Here is a 23236-nt window from a genome sequence, read left to right on the forward strand (position 1 = left end):
CAGGGTATGCAATCAAAAGTGCCCATTTTTTCACATCAACAGAAAAAAAGGACTATAAAAAATATTGACTTCCAAACTGCTAACACATAATGCAGTTAATTGCACTTAAATCACCCAGCTCCGTACTTCTCAGAGATTCAGCTAGTGATCCAGCATTTACTTTCAAATTAAGGAAGGATTTTAACACACTTAAAGGTGCTAGTGCTGAAAATGCAATATATAAAGGCACTTTTATACTAACAGAAAACAGCCTGCAAGGGCAGCAGAGTAGCAATGCTAGGCCTGGGAGTGTATCCTGAACTTTGCCCAACATCTTCCATTCTCTTAACTGCAGTGTTCTTTTAGAAAACAGAGCAAGATTATTCAAGGCAATGGGAGAAGACAAACAGTACCTTCTTTTCTGTAAGACTTGTTCATGAGAAATTGTTTAGAAAATAAAAAAAATATTTAATTTAGTTCTTTACACATGCTGGATTCAAGATTTTACTCTCAAATGAATCTCACCACCAAGCTCCTGAAATGGAACCCATGAGACAGCATGCCACTAAAAAGAGAACTAGAAGTCATGCTCAGTTTCCTCAATCACATAAAAAATAAGACTATTCTGCTGATCTGCTCATCCTGGTTCACCAACTTTTTCAGGTTGACCAGGAAGTATCTCAGCAAACTGAGCTTAGAAGATCCTGTAAGTGAAAGCTTTTGGACCACAACAGAAAAGTATGACCAGAATTTTTTAGCAACTTTTTAAATTAAATTCTCTTCATGTTAGGAGACACATTGATGCTAGTATATATAACAGACTGCTTAACATGCTTGTTAAAACAATCTAAGTAATAGGTTTATTTATCACAGGTTTTATTATAATCGTCTAGTATATAATAATCAAAATACAGTGTATTTTTCAATATATATACAATATAAATAAATTTTCACAATAAAGGCATGTACACAGCAGATCAAAATCTCTGAGGACAGAGGAAAAGGAAACAAGTATAGTTTTCCAGATCTTTGTAGTGTTATCCATCATGTCCTTTCCCTGCTTTCAGGGAGGGGGCAGGCAAGACAGTGTTTAATTTCTTCATTTCTTCTGAAAAAATAAAAAAAAAACCCAGGCAAGGTAACTTGCATCAGAACAACTGTAACTTTGTTTCTCTGGATCAGAAGCACAGCTCAACACAAATGGAGATCAGCAGTTGCCCCACAGAAGCATACCCATTACCACCCTTAGGAAGTGAGGCACTGTCTTACTCTTATTGCATGTTCTTACATTGCAATAAAACATGCTCTGGCAAAAATGGTCTCCTACCTGGAGGCTGAGCACCCCAGGGGGTTCAAGGAACAAAGTATTAAGAGGTATTGTTTATTTTTTATCTAAAAGTATTAAGAAAAATTAAAACTTTACTAATACTTAACATGTCTTGACACTGCAGCCTCATTTAGTCTGTATGCCATGTAGTCATACTTTACAGTACATGAGGTATCCTTCAGGAAGACTGGGTGCTTCACAATGCAGAACAGGGATGACAGTGACACCCTCACTCATTTTTTCACTTTCAGGGTACTGACATACTGACATTTACATGTGCCAGTTAAGTGGATCTATGGATTGTATTATCTATTTGCAACTAAACTAATCGTCACAAAATGACCCAGTTTCTCAAAGAGATTCTGGAAAAAAACCCCTGCAGATTAAAGGTAACAGAAATGATACAAGCACAAACAGACAAGAAAGTTCCAGAGCTGATACTTCTGCTCCTAGGGTAAGTCCTTTATCAAACACTTTTCAGGGTAATATCACTGACAGTGTAGTCAGATTTGACAAAAAGTTGGCCAAAAAATTTGAAAACTATCAAGGTAAGTATTTACATGTATCATTGTTAACAGTTAACCTCTTTTTGAGTGTATATTGCACCTTTAACACATTAGCTAACAACAGTATGGAGCCACAAGGATTAACAGGGTATTTACAAACAAGCCATCCAGGACATAAAGAACAACTTTCTTAAGTTTTTTCAGCAATGTTTAAGTCCTGTGATATTCAATCCAGTACTTCACAAAATTTCACAGAAAACACTGCTGAAGGTTTGAAGAAATAAATACTAGAACAAGCTATGGGTTGTGGGAGGTTTGAAACTACAAGTGTTCCTAACCTGTCTCAGTTTATGGTACTTGCTGTATTTTTTACACTATAAAGTACATAAAGAGCAACTTTTTTGTCAAACCCTACTAAAAAGATGTAATGGAAAAGATAGCTGCTCAACAGTAAACTGTTCCTCTATTAAAAATGCTGTTTTATGAAAAATCTGTGCAAGTGTAACCACTAATGAAGTGGTGGCTTTGAATAGAACAAAAAAGGAATCTCAGGATGTAAGTTACAGCAAGAGTGAAATTCATTTACTGGATGACTCATGGAGAAGCTAGTGCAGCAAATAAACTGGAGACAAAAGCAGACAATGTCCTACATTGTCATCCAAGTGGTTAATTTAATAAAAACAAGACCTTTCAATATTAGAATCTTTACAATACTTTGGAAACAGATGGGGAGTTTCATGAAAGTCCACATGGGACTGGCTGTCCCATCTCAAAGTGCTCAAAAGAGCTGTTAAACTTACATTTTTCTTTCACAGAAAGAAAAGCAATTGTTCCACATCTCCTGACCTTTTCTGTGATGAAAAGGGCCTGCCAGTACTATGCTAGTATTTTTGAAAAATAAAAACATTTAAAGTGTCTCTTCAAGATCAAGATGTTATTTTAACAATGAGCAAGAAAATTTTTCTTTTCAAAATAAAGTTATTGTATGGAAGGAGCATTCTGAAAACAGAAACTTGAAAATGTTTGCATCATCATGCAATACTGCTGCAAAAAGAAGGGTAGAAGTGTCACCCATAAAAACTTCTAATACCTGTACACTTGTACAGGGGAGTACTTTCTAACCAATTTTAAAAAAATCTTCCAAAGGAAGGTTTTTCAATCCACTTGTTAACAACACAAAAATTCAAGACCATTCAATTAGTGTGCAAATCCAACTGACTGACATCAGGGAAAATGGGAACTTACTACTTGAATATTAAGTTGAATATTAATACACCTGTGCATAAGTAGTCAGCAGGACCAAAAAAGGAGTATTGTGATTTAGTAAGCACAACCTTCAACACACTTTCTATTTGGATCAGTATCTTCTGAGGTATCTTTTTCAGTAATGACATATTAAAAATAGATATTAAATGGATAATAAAGATTAAAATTAGATAAATTGAACTTAGAACCAAATCTTTGACTCTGTACCACAGTGTTGAACAAAAATTTCTAAAAATAATGAGGCATCAAGTATTTCTGAGCATCACTTATTAATCTTCTGCTGAGAACAGAAAAATACTTTGTACCACTCGTAAAAAAATATTTGAAAATTGTTTATCTGATCTATAGCTTAAATATTTTTATCATGTACTTAATTAGCACAGCAGTACATATACATAATTTATTTACAGTAAGGGTGCATGCTTAAAATACTTTTTTTAAATCCAGCTGTGGATTCCCCAGCACAGGAAACCACAAACCTGTTGGGAGGGAGGAGGCCACAAAAATGACTGGACGACTGGAGCACCTCTCCTGTGAAGGCATGTTGAGAGCGCTGGGGCTGTTCAGACAGGAGAAAAGAAGGCTCTGTGGTGAGCCCTCCAATGTATAAAAAAGGCTTGTAGGAAAGGAGGAAGCATTTTGCCAGGGCATGCAGTGACAGGACAAAGGGTAAGGGTTTTAAAATGAAAAGGGTTAAGTTTAGATTGGACATAGGGAAGAAAACGTCTACAATAAAGATGGTGTGGCTCTGCTGCAGGCTGCCCAGAAAAGCTGTGGCTGTCCCATTTCTGGAACTCCTGGAAATGTTCAAGGTCAGGTTGGACAAGCTGGCTCTGAGCAACCTTCTCCAGTGAAAATGTCCCTGTCCCATGATCTTTAAAGGTCCCTTCCAACCATTCTGTGATTCTGAGATTCTACTTCAAAAATCTGAGCCATTGCCGGGATACTATTAGCAGTAATAAATTTGACAACTGCTACTTTTAACACTAACATACTGTATTTAATTCCATATATCAAGTTTAAGACATTCTAAGCTGGGATCACGTAAAACCTACCCAACTAACCTCTGGCCTGCAGCAAAAAGAGTATCCAGCATAAAAGCCCAGGCTTGAATTACAAGAAATTCAAAGAAAAACAGCCACCTAAGCCTTCAGAAAAAGCATTTAATTCTGCGGTACTGTTCAGATCACGAATTATTCTCAGGGGTTTTTTTGTACTTTCATTGTCCACTTCTCTACCCCAGTGGATACCACATCAGACACCAAAGGAATTTCTAAGCAAAGCAGGGTTTTCACCACGCTTGATGACACAGACACAACAGAAGAGGAATTCAGGTACTGTCATCCAGCACCAGGATTACCCACTTCTGTTCTGAAGCAGAGAAGGCACAACAGTGAACTTGGAAGAACATGCACTTACTCACGAAACCTAGAAAGCTTAATATTTATATTTATTATGCATTAGGAAGCTTATTAACTTAAAAACCAAACCGCATAGTACAAAAGGTTTCTTATCTGTGCTCAGTGTGGAACAAGTTTCAAAATATGTATTTTTAAAATTTGTTCAGTCAATAAACAATCTTTTTAAAAAACTGTATAATTGTCCGTACCCTCACTACATTTATAAATACATGATTTACACCGAACCCCATCTGGAAAAATTAAAACTCCTTACAAATATCTACATTGCATACATATAAAACATTCATAGGAGTACTTCATTAAAGTTGGGTTTAATAGTCCATTTACACTGCAGCAAAATACATATAAATCTGTGTATTCTTCATAAAATGTCTCTAAAAATTAGCACATTTGTAACCATACGTAACACCTTTGAAGAATATTTTAGAAAAAAAAATCTGATATAAATATATCCATGATATTCAGCAGGTAATACAGTGATATGAAGGCTAAATATGATTAATAACTGAACACTAAGAAGCAGTTAAGGCAGGGGTGAAAGGAATTAATAGGAAAAATTATTTTATATGCCAGATAAAGTGACAAAATTCAGTACATACATATATTTCTTGATGTAAACTACTCTGGCACCCACTCAGAAGGGCCTGTATTTCTGACCCTGCTCATTTTAAAATTAAAATTTTATTTTTTTATATGGGAAACATTAATGGGACCTGGCTCTCAGGTGTCATCTGGATTTGCTTTAACTGCACAAAACCAATCCCTCCAGAATGTGGGTTTACAGTTTCTGTATGACCTTCAGTATGGATAATTACTGTCATGTGTAATCACACACATTTAGAATTCTGCCATCTCAGCTTCATCACTGCTTTCTGGTAACTAGTGGACTCCTTGTTAGTAAATAGTATTTGAGAATTTCAGTGATAACCAGTATTTCAGGTACCAAAACTATATAGAGATCAGTGCCTCCAGTACCATGAAGACTACATGTGGCATAGATGCAGACAGAAGGCATAAGAAATGCAGAACAACCTGTAATTGTGATGGCAGACATTGTTCTGGCTCAAACCTGTTTATTTCACATTATCTTGCAATTTTGGGAACTGAACATTCAAGCTTCAAAAAAAATTCTATCTGTACATTCAGGTTTCTACCCAATATCAGAATTTGACACAGCATTCACAGTCCAATATTGGGTAGAATCACACCAGCTTGTGACTTGCTGTTCTAAAAAACCACTCCTGCAAGCATGACATCAACCTCAAGTAGCGTACAGCAAGTGACCTCGTGTCATAGCTGCCTTCCTCTCGATACTCTGTACCTCCCACCAAGCTCCCAGAGCCACAATTCAGGGCATGAATTTGCTCCATAGACCCCTCAGAATTTAGCCTTCATACACTGCTATCCTGCAGCAATGGTTCAATGTCCTCTTCATTACTTTGGTCTAGGTTGTTACTCTGACTACTGCTGATGCTGTTGCTGTGTTTTTTGGTACTGCTGGCTTTGCTGTTCTCAGGAATAAATAAGGCGACAAGAAAAGCCAGAAGAACAATGCACGCTCCAACCAGGAAGGGTGGACCAGGAATGATCACTCTCTACAGGAATACAAGCATAATAAAGAATTCATGAAGTTTCAGACATTGACTTCTGCATTATGAACTACATCACTAAGGCAGGAGATCATGAGAGACATATTTATGGTGACTATAAAATTTTTGCAAACAGGTTCCTATCTGCATCTACAATCCCCACAAATTCTCCACCTGATCTCAACACTGATCTAAAAACCAGAAACACATAAAATTGTCAACTGACAATATGACTGCCTAGCAAATGAAACAGATATTGACTGATGCTTTTTTGTATTTTTTTTTCTTTAGACAATGTGCCTATTAAATCAACAAGACTCTTCTGAAGATTAACAGAATAAGGTTTCAACATCGAAAAGTACAAATAATAAATCTTAGCTTCACTTTTCCACGGCTGAGATACTCTAGAAACAAGTTAAAATAAACAAGCATCTCGAAAAAACAATAAATGACTACGCAAAGTAATAGCAGACTATGTAGTACATACCATTCTCACTGCAGCACATTGTTCATGTATGATAATTTAGTATTTGGAGTTATTCTCTCTTGGTTCTAAGCAGTTTATTTTAAAATTTAAAAACAAAACTTACCCATATTTCATAGCCCCAACTAAAAACAAACACCAGAAAGGTTTTAAGATAAATTTTAAATCAGCCAAGTTTGATGACAAACGTCTACAAAAGAAATGTGTCAACAACCCAGCTTTTTTTCTGATCTTTAACAATTTTTCTTTATCTGTGTAAACTAAAACCAGATAAAAATCAGAAGGTGAGATCTATCAATCCAGCATACTTTTATTCTATGAAATGAAATGTAGGAAGCTATTCTCAAATGAGGTGGGAGAGTAGCTGAACATAAGTATACAGTAACAGTAATATGTTTCCCTTGCCTCAATTCTTGTTAGAGGCACAAATTTTCAGCTGATGGTAACACATCAAAAATGTATCTTAAGGATATTAAATCTTCAAGAGGTACTACACATACAAATACTTAAAGAAGTAATGAACTTGCACAAATTAATATGCCCTCATTTGTAGTACAACAGCTAATTGATCTGAGCAGCTTTTGAGTATTACAAGATTGTGGTTTCACTGAAGGGAGTAAAAATCTTTCAAAAGCTGTCCTTGCTCATTGCATTGCCAAGTGTTATTATTACTCTCCAACACAGCCTACAACTCCACTATTTGGTGTGATTGCTTCCTGTGGATAATTATAATGATGCAACCTCACTCAAATTTTAACTCCAGTAAATTTACATCAAACAAAATTACCTGGTACCATTACAATACTGAAGCCAATGGTGCCACTACTGTAGATCTAAATATTTACTATCACATTTAAATTAAGAGCTATCTTAATAATTTAATAAAAGTGAAAAGTGAGAATTAAGTAGTTGAAGAATAAGAGATGAATATTTTAAATCAACCAAAAAGAAGACAGACTTCTGACCTAATGAGTTCTATGCTGAAAACTGCACATCAGATTTTTAACTTACCTTATCAATGGGATTTTGCTTTGTTTTTTTTTCAGAAGTGTTATCAGGTAGCAATTCATTGAGTTCCACATGGAAGAGAAAGAAAATAAAGCCATACAGTGCTGGCCCCAGGCCATTGCATAGTCCTCTTACTCCAGTTATTATTCCTTGGACAACACCTAATGAGGAAAAAAAACCAAAAAGAGTAGGATTGGTTTTTTAAGCAAGAAAGAAACGCTCAGAGCCAAGAGTTCTGAGTGTATTTTAATAATTTTTCCAAAATAGATCACATCATAATTATTTCTACATTCTAAGATGTAAGAAGTACACTGAAGACAAGTCTGTTGAATTAAAATAATCCTCTGCATCATCATAGTTCTGTCACTATACCTGCAGATTACTGGAAGCATTATGATTTTTATCATTATATAATATTTCATTATTATGATTATGAAATTTATGTGCAGGTTTAATTTTCTGTACTAGAGTTCTTCCACCTACACCCAAAGCCTAAAACGAAGATAGCAAAGACAGGAGAGCTTAAGTGTGGTTACCATTCCATTTATTTTCACGTGAAATTTAGAGTAACATACCTAAGTGTTAAGAACTCTGCTTGGGAAAATATGCACAAATTGTGACCAGTATTTATTTAAATACCAATTAACTTATTCAGGGCGGTAGATTAAATGTATAGCAGTAAATTCACAATACTTGACTGGCTGCAGTTTTTCACTGGATTCTTTTTAAAGCTTGATTAATCAAAGTGCTATAGGTATATTTCTGTTTCAACTTCATTAAGTGATTGTGACAACAGTGCAAAAAGTGTTTTGATGATATTAACTTTATATAACAAGAGTCTAAAAATGCCAATTTGCAATATTAATAATCTGCCTTGTTCTTAAGGCAGTAATTTGTAAACTGGGCGGAAAGAAAACACGCAAAAAAGACAGCTGTCCAAGTTTTTACTTCATGGATTGATGATGTCAAAGTTCAAAATCTTCATGCCACTAGGTGGCAAAACCTCAGTCTTGAAACTATTGAAAGCCTTAAGCTATTAACGCCAGTTTCTTCTATGTAAAATCAAAGATCAGTGGCTTCTGTCAGCTTAACTGAACTAGTTATTTCCTGATATAAATAGAAAACAAATCTTGAAAAATCTTTTAAAATGTCACAAAAAAAAAAGAGGGAGAGGGGAATAGTCAAAAAAACCTATGTAAAACACTCTATTTTGTATCTTTCAACAGAAATCCACCTCCTGGAAGAGCATCTGGTTTGTACTTCTCAGATTAACTGCATTTACCTAACTTCATGTTGTACAATGCTAAAGTATAACTAATACTTACAATTTACATGTACAGCAGTTTTTAAAGAGAACACAAAATTCAGTTCTTATATACCGGTGTTTTAATTTGTGATGACTTCTACTCTCATCTCACTTTAAAGGAGGAGTACTTTCTGACTGCACATTGCTTTTCACATCAAAACCAGTAAATTTTGTGTTTTCTCAGATTAACTGGTTCCTTTGGCTTCCTTTTCTATTCCTTGAAGATCTAAAGTACTGTATCAAATACAAAGGGCCAACTTTTCTACAAAAAATAAAGCTTCTTGAATACATTTATTTCAGCCTGGTAAAATGTGCAATTAAAAAGGTAGTATTGTTACATGAATCCTCACTGTCTACTTAGAGAATACTGCATGTAATAAAAGGAAAAGAAAAAGAGATGAAGTTTTTGTTGCTTTTGTATTACTTCTACAGGAAGAAAGACAACAAGTAACTTGTCAGAAATTATGTATTTTACAATGCAAATATGAAGAATTTGTGCACTTCCTTCTTCTCTACATAGATCTGCAGGCTTCCACAGGTACTGCCAAGTGAAAACTCACAAAGATAACTTGAAAAGTACACCTAGATAACTCTTCTGCTTTCTAGACAAAAAAGCATGTGTAAGACATGTAAAGACAAAAAAAGATGTGTAAACAGCAACTGATCCAATACTCACCTTGTTGATCTGCCTCTGCATTTCGTGAAACCAGAGCACTAACTGCTGGGAATGTAATGCTTGACATCGCTGCTACAGCTCCCGCTGCCCACATCATCCTGTGTTAAATACATAATTCGGATTAAAAATGAGACTGCCCTTATAAATTATTCCCCACACTCCCAAAAGAGCCGCAAGGGCCCCCTTATTTAACACTTAATGCCCTTTCAAAATGTTTTTATTAAAATACCTAGAGACTGGAAATTATCTGGTTATCTTCCTGCTCCCCTCCCACATAGTATTCTGAACTTGTTGGAACAGAAGCACACTGGATTTGAGTCTATCCTAGCAGAGAAAAAGACGGGAATGGGAGTGAAGTGGGCTTTTGAAACTCTCCAAACGCTGTACAAAAGAACAATTTCCCAGAGTGTCCCAGTGAGGCAATTCTCTAGCTTCTACTACTGACTGGGAAGTGTTCTGATAAACAACCAGCACTCATCCTTCTAAGTAGGACTTCCTTCTTGGTAAAGCAGAAGTTGTTCTAGCTTATGGTTCTAGTTGTCTCCACTTACATACAGTTTTTCCAACAGAAGAAACTCTAGATGGTTTCTAAGACCAAATATAATTAGAGTAGGAGAATATGTTAGAAAAACAAAAACAAGTACAGGTCCAGTACCTAATGGATAAAATAGCTCTAGTGGAATTACTAGACAGAACATGCTACTTACTAGCTTGTGAGTTCAAGAAAAAGTTTTAACCACATTCATAAACTTAACACTCAGTGGACCAAAATGTTGCCAAGACTCCCTTTGCAAAAGGGCTGTACATACAGGAAATTCTACCACTCCTACATATGCAAAATACAGACCAAATTTTGGTAGTGTAATGAAAATGGGAATGCTTAGTTCACGGAACATTTAAATACCCATGACAACAGAATTAAATAGTAGCAATTCTTGGAAAAAACCCTTTCAGTTCCTTAACAGGTATGTACATACCAAAATGTACGCTTACCAAGGCTGAGATCCAAAACCATACCAAGCCAGCTGAAAGATCTGAAAGCCAAGGCCGAGGAGAACTGTGTTTTTGTTCCCAATAGATCTCATCAAAATACTGAGAAACACAGTCTGCAAGAGAAATTGGTTCAACCAAAAGTTTTTCAAAGTCAGACTGCTGAAGTAACTTCTCCCATGCAAAGTAATTCAGAAGACCTTTCAAATGATGAGGAAATTAATACCATTTGTCCTCTTACTTCCCCTGTATGAAGTCCAAAATACAGATAAGTAATTTCAACATTTAATGCACAGGTATTCTTAATTCTTAAAGGGCTACTGCTTTGGGACATCAAGAAGCATACATACTGCCTTCTCTATATGCACTAGATGACAGTGTCTATTTCCAATGTAAACAGGCTTTCATTTCCACCTCTACAAACCCATTTTATTACAGACTAGAGTGTTCCTCAAAATAAAAGCTGTTACCAAACTAAGATAGTGCAGGCTGGACATGACTTGAATTTACCAGTATCTAGAAATACTAGAGAGAAAAAGACTATTAGCTCAGAAAAAAGTAAACTCCTTAGGTAATTTGAATTATTATGCAAATTTACATTTAAACTTACAGGTAAATCTTGCTGCTTTGTCATCTTCATCATATACACTGAAATTTGGCCAAGGCTGGTTCCTAGACACCATTAATTACATTTTCTACTGACTCTTTACACCACTGATACAGCCGTTTCATTTGCACATGGAAGCTAATCCTAACCAAAGATCAGTGTTTCTCTTTGTTAGAACTGTTACTTCTAAGGGGGAAGGAGATCCCAGTTCAGATACAACAGTAAGACACTCATGGCAAGAAGCAGACACTTCCTAGTAAAGCAAAGTCCACATGGACACTTGACTCAGTTAATGGAGGACACACTTTTCCTTAAAAGGAGAAACTCACCAATGCTGCAGTGAAAATACAGAGAAAAGGAACCAAGACTGCAAAGCAGAATACACTTCCTCTCTTGTCTCTCTTCCTGATTGTATTGGGTCTGGCTGAGATGGAGTTAATTTTCCCACAGTAACCCTGAAGGGTCTGTGGGTAGCTGGAAAGGTGTTGATAACACACCACTGCTTTGGCTACCGCTGAGCAGCACTGGCAGAGCACCAGTGCTGTCTCTCAACATTCCCCCACATCAGCAGATTGGGAATGGGCAAGATCGTGAGAGGGGGGATCCAGCTGACCTAAACTGACCAAAGGGTAACTCCTTCCATATGACATCAGCTCAGGTATAAAAGCTACGGAAAGGAGGAGGAATGGGGCATTTGTTATTTATGGTCTTTGACTTTCAGAGCAAGTGGTACGTGTGTACGTTCCCTGCTTCCTGGGAAGTGGCTCAACACTGCTAGCTGATGGAAAGCAGAAAACAAACCTTTTTTTACTTCCCCTCTTTGCTTGTGCATGCCTGAACTTTTGCTTTTACTTTAATAAGCTGTCTTATCTCCACCTAGTTGGTTTGTACCTCAATTTCTCTTCCCTGTCTGGCTGGGACGGGGAATGCTGGAGTAGCTTAGCGGGCAGTTGGCATCCAGCTAAGGTCAGCCACCCACCCCAGCTTTCTTGCTTTTCATTTTTAGTCTGAATGCTACATAGAAAAAAATACAGTAATTCTACCTTCATGTGTTCAGTTCTTTCTGGAGATATCCAACATGCCAACACAAATCAATATTTATGAAGCAAAGATTATGTCAATAAGCAAAGATTATTTCAGTAAGCTGTATTCTTCAAAGAACTCAAAAATCAATAGATTTTCCTCATTTTAACACTGAAAATTATAAACCAGAAGGAAAGCCATCTTAGAGATTTTTAGCAAAAATACTGGTCTGCATAAAGTATGACTGGCAAATATGAGTGCACACAACAGCCTCAGAACAAACCACAGCACGAGGATTAAAATAATGACTTGAATTGCTAATGAAGGCCACAACTGATACCAGTAAAACTGCTAAACATTGATGAATGTGTTCATATCAAAATAGTAAGACCTTCATTCTGCTAAGAATGGCAACAAGGTTACAACATACTCTCTATGCCATTCCCGTACTCGTTATCAAAGCAGGAAGACAAACTGCATCCATAAAGATACCAAAGATCATGTCATAAAAACTCTTTGATTTACAAAAGACATAAAGGATCTGTTGAAAAATCAGCACATTGTTGCCAATTAAGAAATATGACAAGAAGATACCAAGGCTTCACAGGTCCTCAGCCTCCAAGTTGAGACTAAGTAACCCTGGAAAGATCAGGTCTTGCTCGTATGCAAGTTTGATAGGAGAAGCCAACTGAATAGGTGCAAGTAGCATGACTTTTATTTAAAATAAGGCATTTTCCTTTCAGAATGCCTCTCATTTAGTAACAAATTTCCTGCACCATTTTTATGATTTTAAGTCAGAATTCCAGTGAATTTACTGACCTAAGTTTAGCAAATTTTATTTTTCTGATGTCCAGATCCAGTATTTCTAAGGAAAGCTGATACAAAGCAAGAAATTTACACAGGCTGCATCACAAATACAACGTTTAGTGAATGCAAGATACACTGGCACATTAGAGCATATAGAAAGTTTAAGACAAGCTTAAATGAAGCACCATAAAGAATAAAGCTTACCTGAGCTATTATGGACAGAATGCCCACCACAGCTATAAATGCTGCAATGCTAGCAGATCCAAAGCCTATAATCTGTAGAGAAGCAGAAATTGCATAAAACAAATGCCGAACACAATCCAGGACAATTACTAGCAGTATCTTCTCAACGAAAGCACTCATCCCTGCTTGTACTCTAGGTCTATACAGGAGCCACACAGGAAGTGTCCACTTTGAAGAATAATCCTTAACTTGACTCTTTGCCAAGAAAACTATAAGGAAAAAAAAAAAAACCTGCCTTAAAAAAAGGAGACAGAGGAAGTCATGGATCTAGAAACTGAAGTTCTCTATCCCTCCCACAAACACCATAGGTCTTCAACAGGCAAGATCCTTGAGACAGACCCAGAAACTGCTGCACTGAATGAGAACCAAGGCCTGCTTAAGGTTAACGTGCTTAAGATATTGCAGGGTTTATACATCAGGAGTCAAGTGCTTCTCATTTCTTGGCTTAGCAAAGCACCCTGCCTTTAATTTTAACGCTTTACTTTGCCAGAAGGCGGGTCTCTGAGCAAAGTCTATAAGAAAAAGAGGTCATAGGGAATACTTATTTAAACATCCTTAGTAAGATGTAAAGACACCAACATTTACCTGTCTCAAGTACAGAAAGAAACTAGAATACTGGCCAGCCTCAGGCAAATATGAGAGCAACACTGTAATGCAGATTGGGAGAACTGTAGGATCTTTTCTAACCTTCTTCAGAGACTGCAAAAAAAAAAGAACAAAGCAGGTATTGAAACATTTGTACAAACTCTAATGAAAGCATAAAGAAAGAAGATAGATTCCCTTTTTTGTGCATGCATACACATCAAAACAATTACACATGGAAATTGTTAAGCTGAAACTTAAGTCACAAACAATCTCATTATACACAATTTGGGCGATCCAACTCTTTGGCAAAGTTTCCATTAAGACTTTTGAAGCTACTGTTCAGTGCCAAATCAAAACTATTCCCCAAAAACAGTATTACATAATAGTAAGGGAAATGCATAATGTCTTCCAATGGATTTCCATAATAATAATTTGTTTTGAAAGATGCTAGCAAATAATATACATTTCTTACACTTGTTCACTGATCATATTAATTACTTTAAGGAACAAATAAATTGTGGAAAACAAATTCTGTAACTGCAGTTTTTCGAGCATGTCATTCATCTCTCAATATTCACAAGCAGTTCCCAGCAGGATGGATCTCATGAAGAAAAATCACTCCTTTTCTTAAGATACTAAGGTGTAACAAAAATGTAAGTTATCTGAGTAAGTGTAAGTGACCAAGACTGCACGGTATGTTTTAGCCCTTTCTATACATGCCTATAAAAAAAAAATCAGGCTTTATAGATCCATTCTCTACTAGAAAGAAATCACATATAACCAAAAGTGGAAATCAAGAGTGGGGAAAGACACTGCCAGAAGTACAATTATAAAGTGAATATGTAAAGCATTAAAATACTGGCTTTTGAGGTGTAAGAATTCAGCATTTCTCTTTGCAATAAAATAGAGTACGTAAGTTAGAAAAGTAAAGTATTGTCCCTTTGGATTTCACACCAAACATTATTTTCAAATCTAGAATTATTTAATCCACGAAGTTTGGTTTGATTTAGTTTTTTAAATGTAGTTAGATCTTTACGGGCAAGAGCAGAGAACAGAGACTATGGTACACGGCAGTCAAGGTACCAGTAAGATTGAAGATTTCTGAAGCTTACAAACTGCAACTAATAATTATTACTTATTAATCATCAAATATTTAATAATTACTTATTGAAGTGCATCTTACTGCAAAAGGATCTGCCTGTTCCCATGATATAGATGATCCCCATGAAGCAGGTCTTATTTTTTCTGGCAGAGATTCTGGTACAGCTATCAGGATGAAGCAGATGTCCACAACAGCCACCAACGTGGCCACCAGTACAACCAGACTATCTCCGTAGCTGGCAGACAGGTATGCTCCAATGGCAGGACTAGTTACCAAACTTGCTGCAAAGGTGGCAGATACCTATGTGCAACAACAGTTTACAAACTCATCAAAGTGGTTATTCTGCCATTACAGAAAAATGAAGTAACTTGCTCACCACCACCACTCCTCCCCAAAAGTGTGATTTAAAATTCAAGTAAAAAACCCAAACCAAACATAAAAAAATTAAATAAACCACACATCATTTATGACAGTAAACATGGGTCCAAAATAAGTTTCTATAGCCTCCTCAACAGCACACCATACTAGACAGGATTTGCAGTCCAAAATCAGGTTTGGCTCAAAGGAAAACAGCTCTTACTTTCAAATAGACTGAAATCTTTGTTTTCTAATTATGAAGTGATTTGACTGAAAAAGTTGTCTGTACATTTAAATGCTTGCCTAAAAGAAGTCCAAAGGCTGAGGACATCTACCAATGGACCTCCAAAACCTAAAGTAATACAGATATTAGGAAAGTAAACTAAGCAGGAATTATTTTAGCACTGAAAGGACTAGTTGGTACTAACTAAATTATTTTCCTCATCTTTGGATAATTAAGAAAGGTCATGACTAAGTTACTAAAAATACTGTTTTATGCATTTTCATTCCTCCTCCTGTTCTGACTTTAGAAAAAGCCATTCCATACCAAAAAGAAGTCACATGAACTAGAAGTACAACTTACAGGTGATGGAAAACTACTGCTAGATTACATTACCTGCATTGTCTTTAACATTTAATGTTTTGTTTGCAAAACTTGAAAGACATTCTTTCTTACACATGCCCCCTAATGCAAGTTGTCAAGTATTTTTTTTGTTCCCATACGCACATAGCAAGCACTCTGTTCACTGCCTGAACTCTAACCCAGTGTCTTGAGCCATGACTCATTCCTTTATCAACATCTTTACATTAATCAGGAAACAATCTGTACATCAAAACACAAGTTCAATATGAAGGTCATAATCTGGCCTTCTTCCCAAGGTGAGCGTATCTTACCAGTCCGTAGGCCGTAGTTCTTTCATGCTCTTGTGTTACATCAGCTACATAGGCAAATATTACAGAAAAGGTAACAGAAAAGATTCCAGACACTGAAATCATAGCGAAGTACCACCTAATAATTTAAAAGCAACAATTAGAAAGTTTGAGCTAAGATCTCTTGCTTTTTATCTTACTAATCAGCAAGTTTGTGTTTAAGCCTAAAAAGGGTGTTCCAAGAGAACTAACACAGAACTTTACTGGAGATGAATGAATGAATAAATGACTGTGCAGTCTCACTTAAATACTAGAAAACAGCATTTTAACTCTTTTATATTCCTCTGTTTATTTTACATCAGCCTAAAAGAATAAGTGGCCCCTTGAGGACACGGTACCTATATATTTTTACACTTTCAAGTTTAAGTTATGAAAAATGAACTTGAAGTCATTTCGTCAGCCAGTTAAGGAATAAACTACCATATCTATAATGCTGAATTCTGAATGCATTCAGCGTACACAAAGTTCTTTTGTAATTCTTCCAAGTTTCACAATTAATGTAAATGAAACTGAAATCTTAACTTAGCAGTATTGACTTGTCTGAAAGTCCTAATGAAAGAGTTAAAAGATCTCACTTGCAACAATTATACTTTTCTGTGGCAAATAGATGGTAAGGCTCATTTAGCTTTAAAAACATCTTTACTACTGTCAGTCACCAAGGGAAAAAATTAACAGCAGATCTTAAAACAGAGTTAGACAGGATTATCAAATCCTTGCAAGTACTGTTTTACTTGTGTGACTATAGTTCACATTCCATTATTTCTACTCCTAGGATACATGGTTTGAACACATCTTGAACAGAAAAGCTCCAGAGTAACACCAATATGGTCTTGAAAGGAAAGCCCCTTTCTTCTTGTCTTACTGTCTCTGTTACATTTCCCCAAACTACTCCTCTGACTGAACATCTGCTCTCCTGACAAGCTTGCTACTGCAGTTTGTACCACTTACCATGGGCTTATTCGCATTAATGGAATTGGGATACAGGTGAAGAAAACTGTAAGAAGAAGAAAAGATTTCCTTCCCCAAGCATCTGAGAGAGCACCTATTAGTGGAGCACTGAGAAAGGACAAAAAACCCTGTGACAGAAGAAAAACAATTAATATGTCTGTATCTACATTTCCAAGGCTCACTTTATCTACAATACACGAAAGGAAAATTTAAAATTGATTTGCAATTAAACACAGAAGTTGTAGATAACTGAAAATGTACACAATTTGTTCTACAGTCTAATTTTCTGTGATTCTGATGTTTTGTGCTTCAAATCTATTAAACCTGAGTGAATTTAAAAAAAAAGACACAGCATAGATTTTTTCAAGACCCATTTGATTTGATACAGAAGTAATACAGACTGCAAAATCTTCTTTTAAAATCTCCAAAATACAGTCTAGTTCCACAAAGGACACTATCTTAGCCTCTATCAAGAGATTCAGTGCTAGATTTCAAACCCAAGTTGCCCTCTAATCTGGACTGTCCCAAGAGAGAGTTTTGGGTAACGTAACCACTCTCTGAAACAAATTTAACAGAACACTTGCTGCTTTATACTACATATTCATCGCATACAGTACATCTGTACAGTGCAAGAACTATGAAGACCATTTGAGCAAGTCTGACAACTTGAGATCATGGGACGCTAAAATGAGATTCCCATGGAGAAGGTCAGACTCACATGTACAGTAAAAACAGAAGGAATTGACTAAGGATCAAATACTAGATTTTCCAGAATTTCTTGAAGTCCTAGAACCTAGGTCTCAAATCTGTTCTATTACACAGTAGAATTAAAATAAGTAAAGGATCTCACGGGTTTGTGAAACAAACCGGGAACTGGGAAACAGTTCCTCTGAATTCACTTATGAATTCAACTCTGCCATGAGTCCAAACATGAGTAAATGCATGGTTCTGTAAGCACCTTAATACACTGGAAGTCTACTCCAGCTAACTTTAGCTTACCTCTCTTATTCAAATATAGTCACAAGTTTAACACAGGCATACAGACTGCTGTACTGAATAACTGTTCTGCTAAATCCTTACAACAAACTGATTTCAACGTTTCAAGTAAGGAGATTGTGAACAAAAGCCATAAAGCCAGACTACGAAATCCTCAGAAAGACAGATGTCTTACTCAGTTGAAATTAATGTTTCTGCTCCTCAGAATGAGATTTCAGTACCATATGAACTAACATACTTTGCTGTCACCAAAAACACTTCCGATGTTTCATAAACAAAATTTTAAAGAAAAAAGAATGAAAGTACAAGCTCCTCCATTTACTAGACCTGTTAGAGCAATCCAAACATTCATGACATTAATACACTTTTCTACAGATATCCTCCGTACAAAGTCTATGGGAACCCTCTATTTACTACTTGCAATATACAGTTACATTGCACTGTGAGTGAAAAACGTGAAAGAAAACAGGAAGAGGAACATGAACTTTGTTTTTCTATGAGAACAATGAGAAGATAACTTCCTCTTTCAGTCTGAGATAAACCAACATCCTGAGTACATTGTGTTCTGCCAATCCACCATAAAAGACAGCAAGACAGCAAGTCAATCCTAAAGACGTCATGTTCTTACAACTAAAAGCAATGCTTTACATTTGTTACAGGACATAAATAATTTCTGAGTGCTATAAATTATCTTAGTCATAAGTTACAGCAAGAGCTTTGCAGTCTCTCAGTACAATAGTTATCAAAGAAAAGACTTTACATTAGTTATCCTAGAAAACTCTTGCAAGTTTTTTTTGTGGCCACAATCCAGCATAATCACAGTGTGAATGCCGTGGTGTAAATAAGCTATAAGATGTGCTGAATACCTTGAGGATCACAGAATGTTAAAAGAGTTGATGAAAAAAAGGTCCAGTAAATAAAACCAACCTGATGAAAATTAGCTCTTAGGCCACATTTTAAGACAAAATCACAGTGTTTAAGTGCTTCATTTTCTATCTCAATGGTATCATCACAGTTGCATTAATCTGCCTCTGACATAAATCATTTAGTATTAGGAAGCAGATAATAAAAACCTAGCTCTACTCTCAGACAGACCCTTATCAAGATTACAGTAGCTACAAGTGGTACCTATTCAAATGAGAGGAATTTAAATTTCTGAGAAATATTTTGTTTCAAGATGCTGCCACTTAGCAGTAAAACTTGAACTGAGTCCAAGAAAGAACCACTACAGTGAAAAAAATGGTTTAAAAATTAACTACATTCTCAGTGTTTTGTATGTTGTTATGGAGAATGCAGGTAAGACAAGTTAAAATATGGGAACACACAGAATATTTAGGTCAGAGGTTTAAAAAAAATCTTACCTTAACACCTTGAATAAGACCATTCATTAAGAATGTATGATGGGGAAATGTTTCATGTAAGACCTGATGGGGGGGGGAAAAAGCATTATTTTCATCAGGAGAGACAGGATAAAGTTGATTCCCACTTTAAATTTGATTTGTAAAACAGGATAGTTCTATGAGGGCTTGTTAAGAAAAAGTATCCTATCCCAAAATAAAAACTAAACGAAGAGAAAAAAAAACAAAACCAAAACCCCTGGAACAAGCAGAAAAAAAAGTATCTTCTACGTCTTTTCTGTCTTCACAAGAAAATGGAAACAAGATTTAAGATCAATTTATTGGCATAAATTCCTCTGCTGGCAAAGACTGTAATGCAGAGATAGTTTGGGACACTTTGCTCAAAAAGAGGATCAATGTAAGCAAAAACCATCTCCATGTGGTACAAGTTACAAAATTTTTACGCAGATAATTCCTTCAAAAGGTTGACTCAAACATTGTTGCTATTTAGGAGTGAAAATGAGCTTCAGCTAACTTGCACTGACGAGGAAAAAACAGTGCTACATTCACAATTGAACAAATAGCAGCTATTAAATAGCCATACAGTTAGAAACACCTCCAATTAACAAGCAGATGCTTATAAATACCAGCAAGAATTCTGAGTGTTTAAATACAGCTATGAATTCAGGTAAGGTGCTTTACCAGCAGTCTTAATTCAAGGGCAAGAATGTTAATCTATGCTAAACAGATTTACCATAAATATGCAAGAGAGTTAAGGGGCTACCAGGTTGACTAAAAAAAGTTATTGTGATGTTCAAAGTACAGATGTACAAAAATTCACATTAATTTGCTCCTGATATTTATAAGTAAGTGCCACCAACTACAAAAATTACTTATACGTATACTGAGAAAGTGTCATTGAAAAGTACCAGCATTATTTATCTAGGAAGACTGAGATTCTCAAATCATAGGTTTAATAAATGTGGTGGCTCTCATATTAATTATTGGGCAGATAGTTCTCCTATTTACATCACTTTTCCCTTCTGATATCATATTTTGGTTAGATATTTGGAACAAATTTTCACCTATTAGAACACTGATCTTATGATACTAATTAAGAAAAAAAAAAGTCAGTGTTCAAATTACAGATCTAAAGCGGTGTTTTCTAAGTTAAAGAAAAAAAAGTAAACCAAAACAAACAAAAATAGGAAACTCAGAGAGTCAAATCTAATTACCTGTCAACTGTTTTCTAGTATTTTTTCCTGAAAGACAACCACTTAAGTTCAAGTTTTTGAGATTAACCTGTTACTTTATAGACAAGAGAAATGCAAGTTGACAAAATGGTAGAGGGAACTGCTATACTCAAGTTCTACCAATAGATGCATATTCCAAAAAAATATGTATTGAAGACAGAACATGTCATTAAGTAATTAATATTGCTTATGGTAATTTACTAACATTGGCATAAAAGTCCATAAATAAAAGTAATGTCCATAAGCTTTGGGCAGTCTTTGACCAGAAAAGCGTTTGTGTGCTTTATAAACACCTTAAATCTTTTCATCTCCAAGTATAGTGTCATGTAACAAACAGTACAGCTTTGCTGACATATGTCAAAAGAAGTGAAAAGGCAATTTAAAGAATGAACTTTAAATAATCTCAGCTCTTAAAAATACACACAATGTATTTTCATAGTATACAACATTTTAATTAGATTGAAAGTTGACAATGACCTGCAGAATCATGAAAAAAACCACAAGAATTGTGTAACCACAAGCTTTGACCAACAGGCCAGCCATTTCCATTTCTTCCCTTCCTACATGACAAACCTGCTTGAGCAGAAGTGGGCAGCTGGCACTTCAAAGGCTGACCTTTGCTCAGAAGAAATCTCTACATGACTTCTAATACTTCTGCCTGATAACCAGGCCAATGTAAGCTACCACAAACACATCATAAGACAGAAAGGTGCAAAGTATCAAACCAGATTTGAAATTATATAAACCCAACAGCAGCCTTTCAGTGCGTGCAAAGCTGATTACAAATAAAGATGAACACCCTCAACTATGGACCTATTCCAACTGGAGTATACTACTGGAGAACTATTGAAGAACCCACCTAATATACAGTATTATTAAAATGGCTGGGGGTTTGCAGATCTGTAAGAATCATAATTTGCACATTTATCCTTTTAAATGAGAAGTGTCAAACTTGGGCCAGTTGAAATTGAGCACTTTGGTTAAGGAAAAAAGCAAAGAAAAAGAAAATATAAGAAAGACCACACAGTAAGCTTCCCAATATTTTGACACCAGGAAGACAAGATGTCAGGACAGTCATTTTGCAAGACACCTGCTTTATGGAAATGTGTTAACTCTTTATGTGAACTTTATTACTAAGTTATGTTAAGAAGTTCAGCGACTGTCTTTGGAAAGGTCAGACAAACACATTCCAAGAGTTATGTACATTATTTTATTTGTAGTTTGGAGAAGGAAAGAAATTAACTCTTTCGATCCCACAAAACTTTGCCTGCCATGTATTCAAAGTGGTCTCAGACATCAGCTGATGAAAACCTGGACTAATAGACCTCTTGCAACTGCTCATAGGCAGGCCCTACTAAAATGAATGAGATCCATGTCTTCAAATGAAATGCTTCATATCCTATTACCAAGCACTCAAATTATCTGTTCATCTGGAAAATAACCAGAGCAGATTAAATACTTATGAAATCAATTTCTTACATGAATGCCTTTACATTTTACTGTAAGTTATATGCTGGCAGAACAGTCAGCTCACAGAAGTATACACAGTTAACAAAGGGTTGCATAGTTTATTCAGCTGTTACAACAGGAAGATGAGTTGAACTATGAAGCCTTTAAAAAGCCAGAATTTCCAGAGATACTTTGATCAACAGACTAAACTGGTGTCACTCTAAAAGGCAAATAAGAGTTAAAGACTAGTACAGAAGAGTTAGTTTATTTTTCCTCATCTTATAGTCTTTCAGCAGTCCAGATCTCAGGTTAAGACTTCTGGAATTCAGATAATGAGATACGCACTAATGTAAAGCAAATTAAATCCCAAATCCCTAGGAAATAGCAAATTAACATTTGTCACTATCACCAAGATTAACAGCTGATGAATGATACTTACTGTTAGCATTGGAGTTGTCAAGAGCCCCCAGGCAAAGAATTCTAGAAATATGACCACCACAGCATGGTATACACTTGGCCGACCGATACCCTGTTGCTAAGAAAGAAAAACACATGCAGTGGTTGTACCCACCCGGGTCGTTACATAAGCAAGTATCTCCTGCAAACATGTTTTGAGCATAACCAGTTTTCTGCATGACCTATTAACCAAGCCCTTGGGAAAAACAATAAGCCAAACAAGCAAGGAAAAACTGTTCTGTATTACAAAACAATTAAAGACCTCTAGGGAACTTGAACACTTGAACACTTGCTGACTGAAAACAATTATTTACCCTATTCCTGCCATTGGACTGCACTGCTCTCACCTCCAACATGCCTTTAGGCTTTCTCCCCCTCAAGCATTATTCACAACCCTTCCACAACAGGGTGACAAATGCTTCCTACTTCCTCTGATGCCATGATGATTTTTTGCCTTTTCTCTTATACCCTTTTTATATACCTTTTCATAGCTTTTTGTATTCTTAGTGTTTTTTAGCCTACATTCTTAGACTTATTTTGTTAAGTCAGGAGACTGAACATCTTAGAAGCCCCAGACACCAAGGTTCTCTC

General features: G+C 35.9%; 1 protein-coding gene across 6 annotated transcripts in view; it reads right to left on the reverse strand.

Annotated features, from left to right (window-relative positions):
• Positions 1-853: 853 nt before the first annotated feature.
• The window catches only part of MFSD14B (major facilitator superfamily domain containing 14B), a 34146-nt gene continuing 11763 nt past the window's right edge, over positions 854-23236 (reverse strand). For 2 of the 6 annotated variants that reach the window (XM_069000904.1, XM_069000910.1), the window contains exons 2-12: positions 22629-22724; positions 19512-19574; positions 17155-17282; positions 16171-16285; positions 15001-15219; positions 13818-13931; positions 13194-13265; positions 10556-10668; positions 9563-9660; positions 7584-7741; positions 4222-6094 (exon numbers count right to left, since the gene is read on the reverse strand). In XM_069000904.1, the coding sequence (XP_068857005.1) occupies positions 5891-6094; positions 7584-7741; positions 9563-9660; positions 10556-10668; positions 13194-13265; positions 13818-13931; positions 15001-15219; positions 16171-16285; positions 17155-17282; positions 19512-19574; positions 22629-22724 (1380 nt within the window). In that variant the 3' untranslated portion in view covers positions 4222-5890. Of the gene's footprint in view, positions 1088-4221; positions 6095-7583; positions 7742-9562; positions 9661-10555; positions 10669-13193; positions 13266-13817; positions 13932-15000; positions 15220-16170; positions 16286-17154; positions 17283-19511; positions 19575-22628; positions 22725-23236 lie in introns of those variants that run through there. The other 4 variants (XM_069000909.1, XM_069000907.1, XM_069000905.1 and 1 more) reach the window with 4 other exon arrangements.

This window comes from Aphelocoma coerulescens, assembly GCF_041296385.1.
Source record: "Aphelocoma coerulescens isolate FSJ_1873_10779 chromosome Z unlocalized genomic scaffold, UR_Acoe_1.0 ChrZ, whole genome shotgun sequence".
Classification (NCBI taxonomy): Eukaryota; Metazoa; Chordata; class Aves; order Passeriformes; family Corvidae; genus Aphelocoma; species Aphelocoma coerulescens.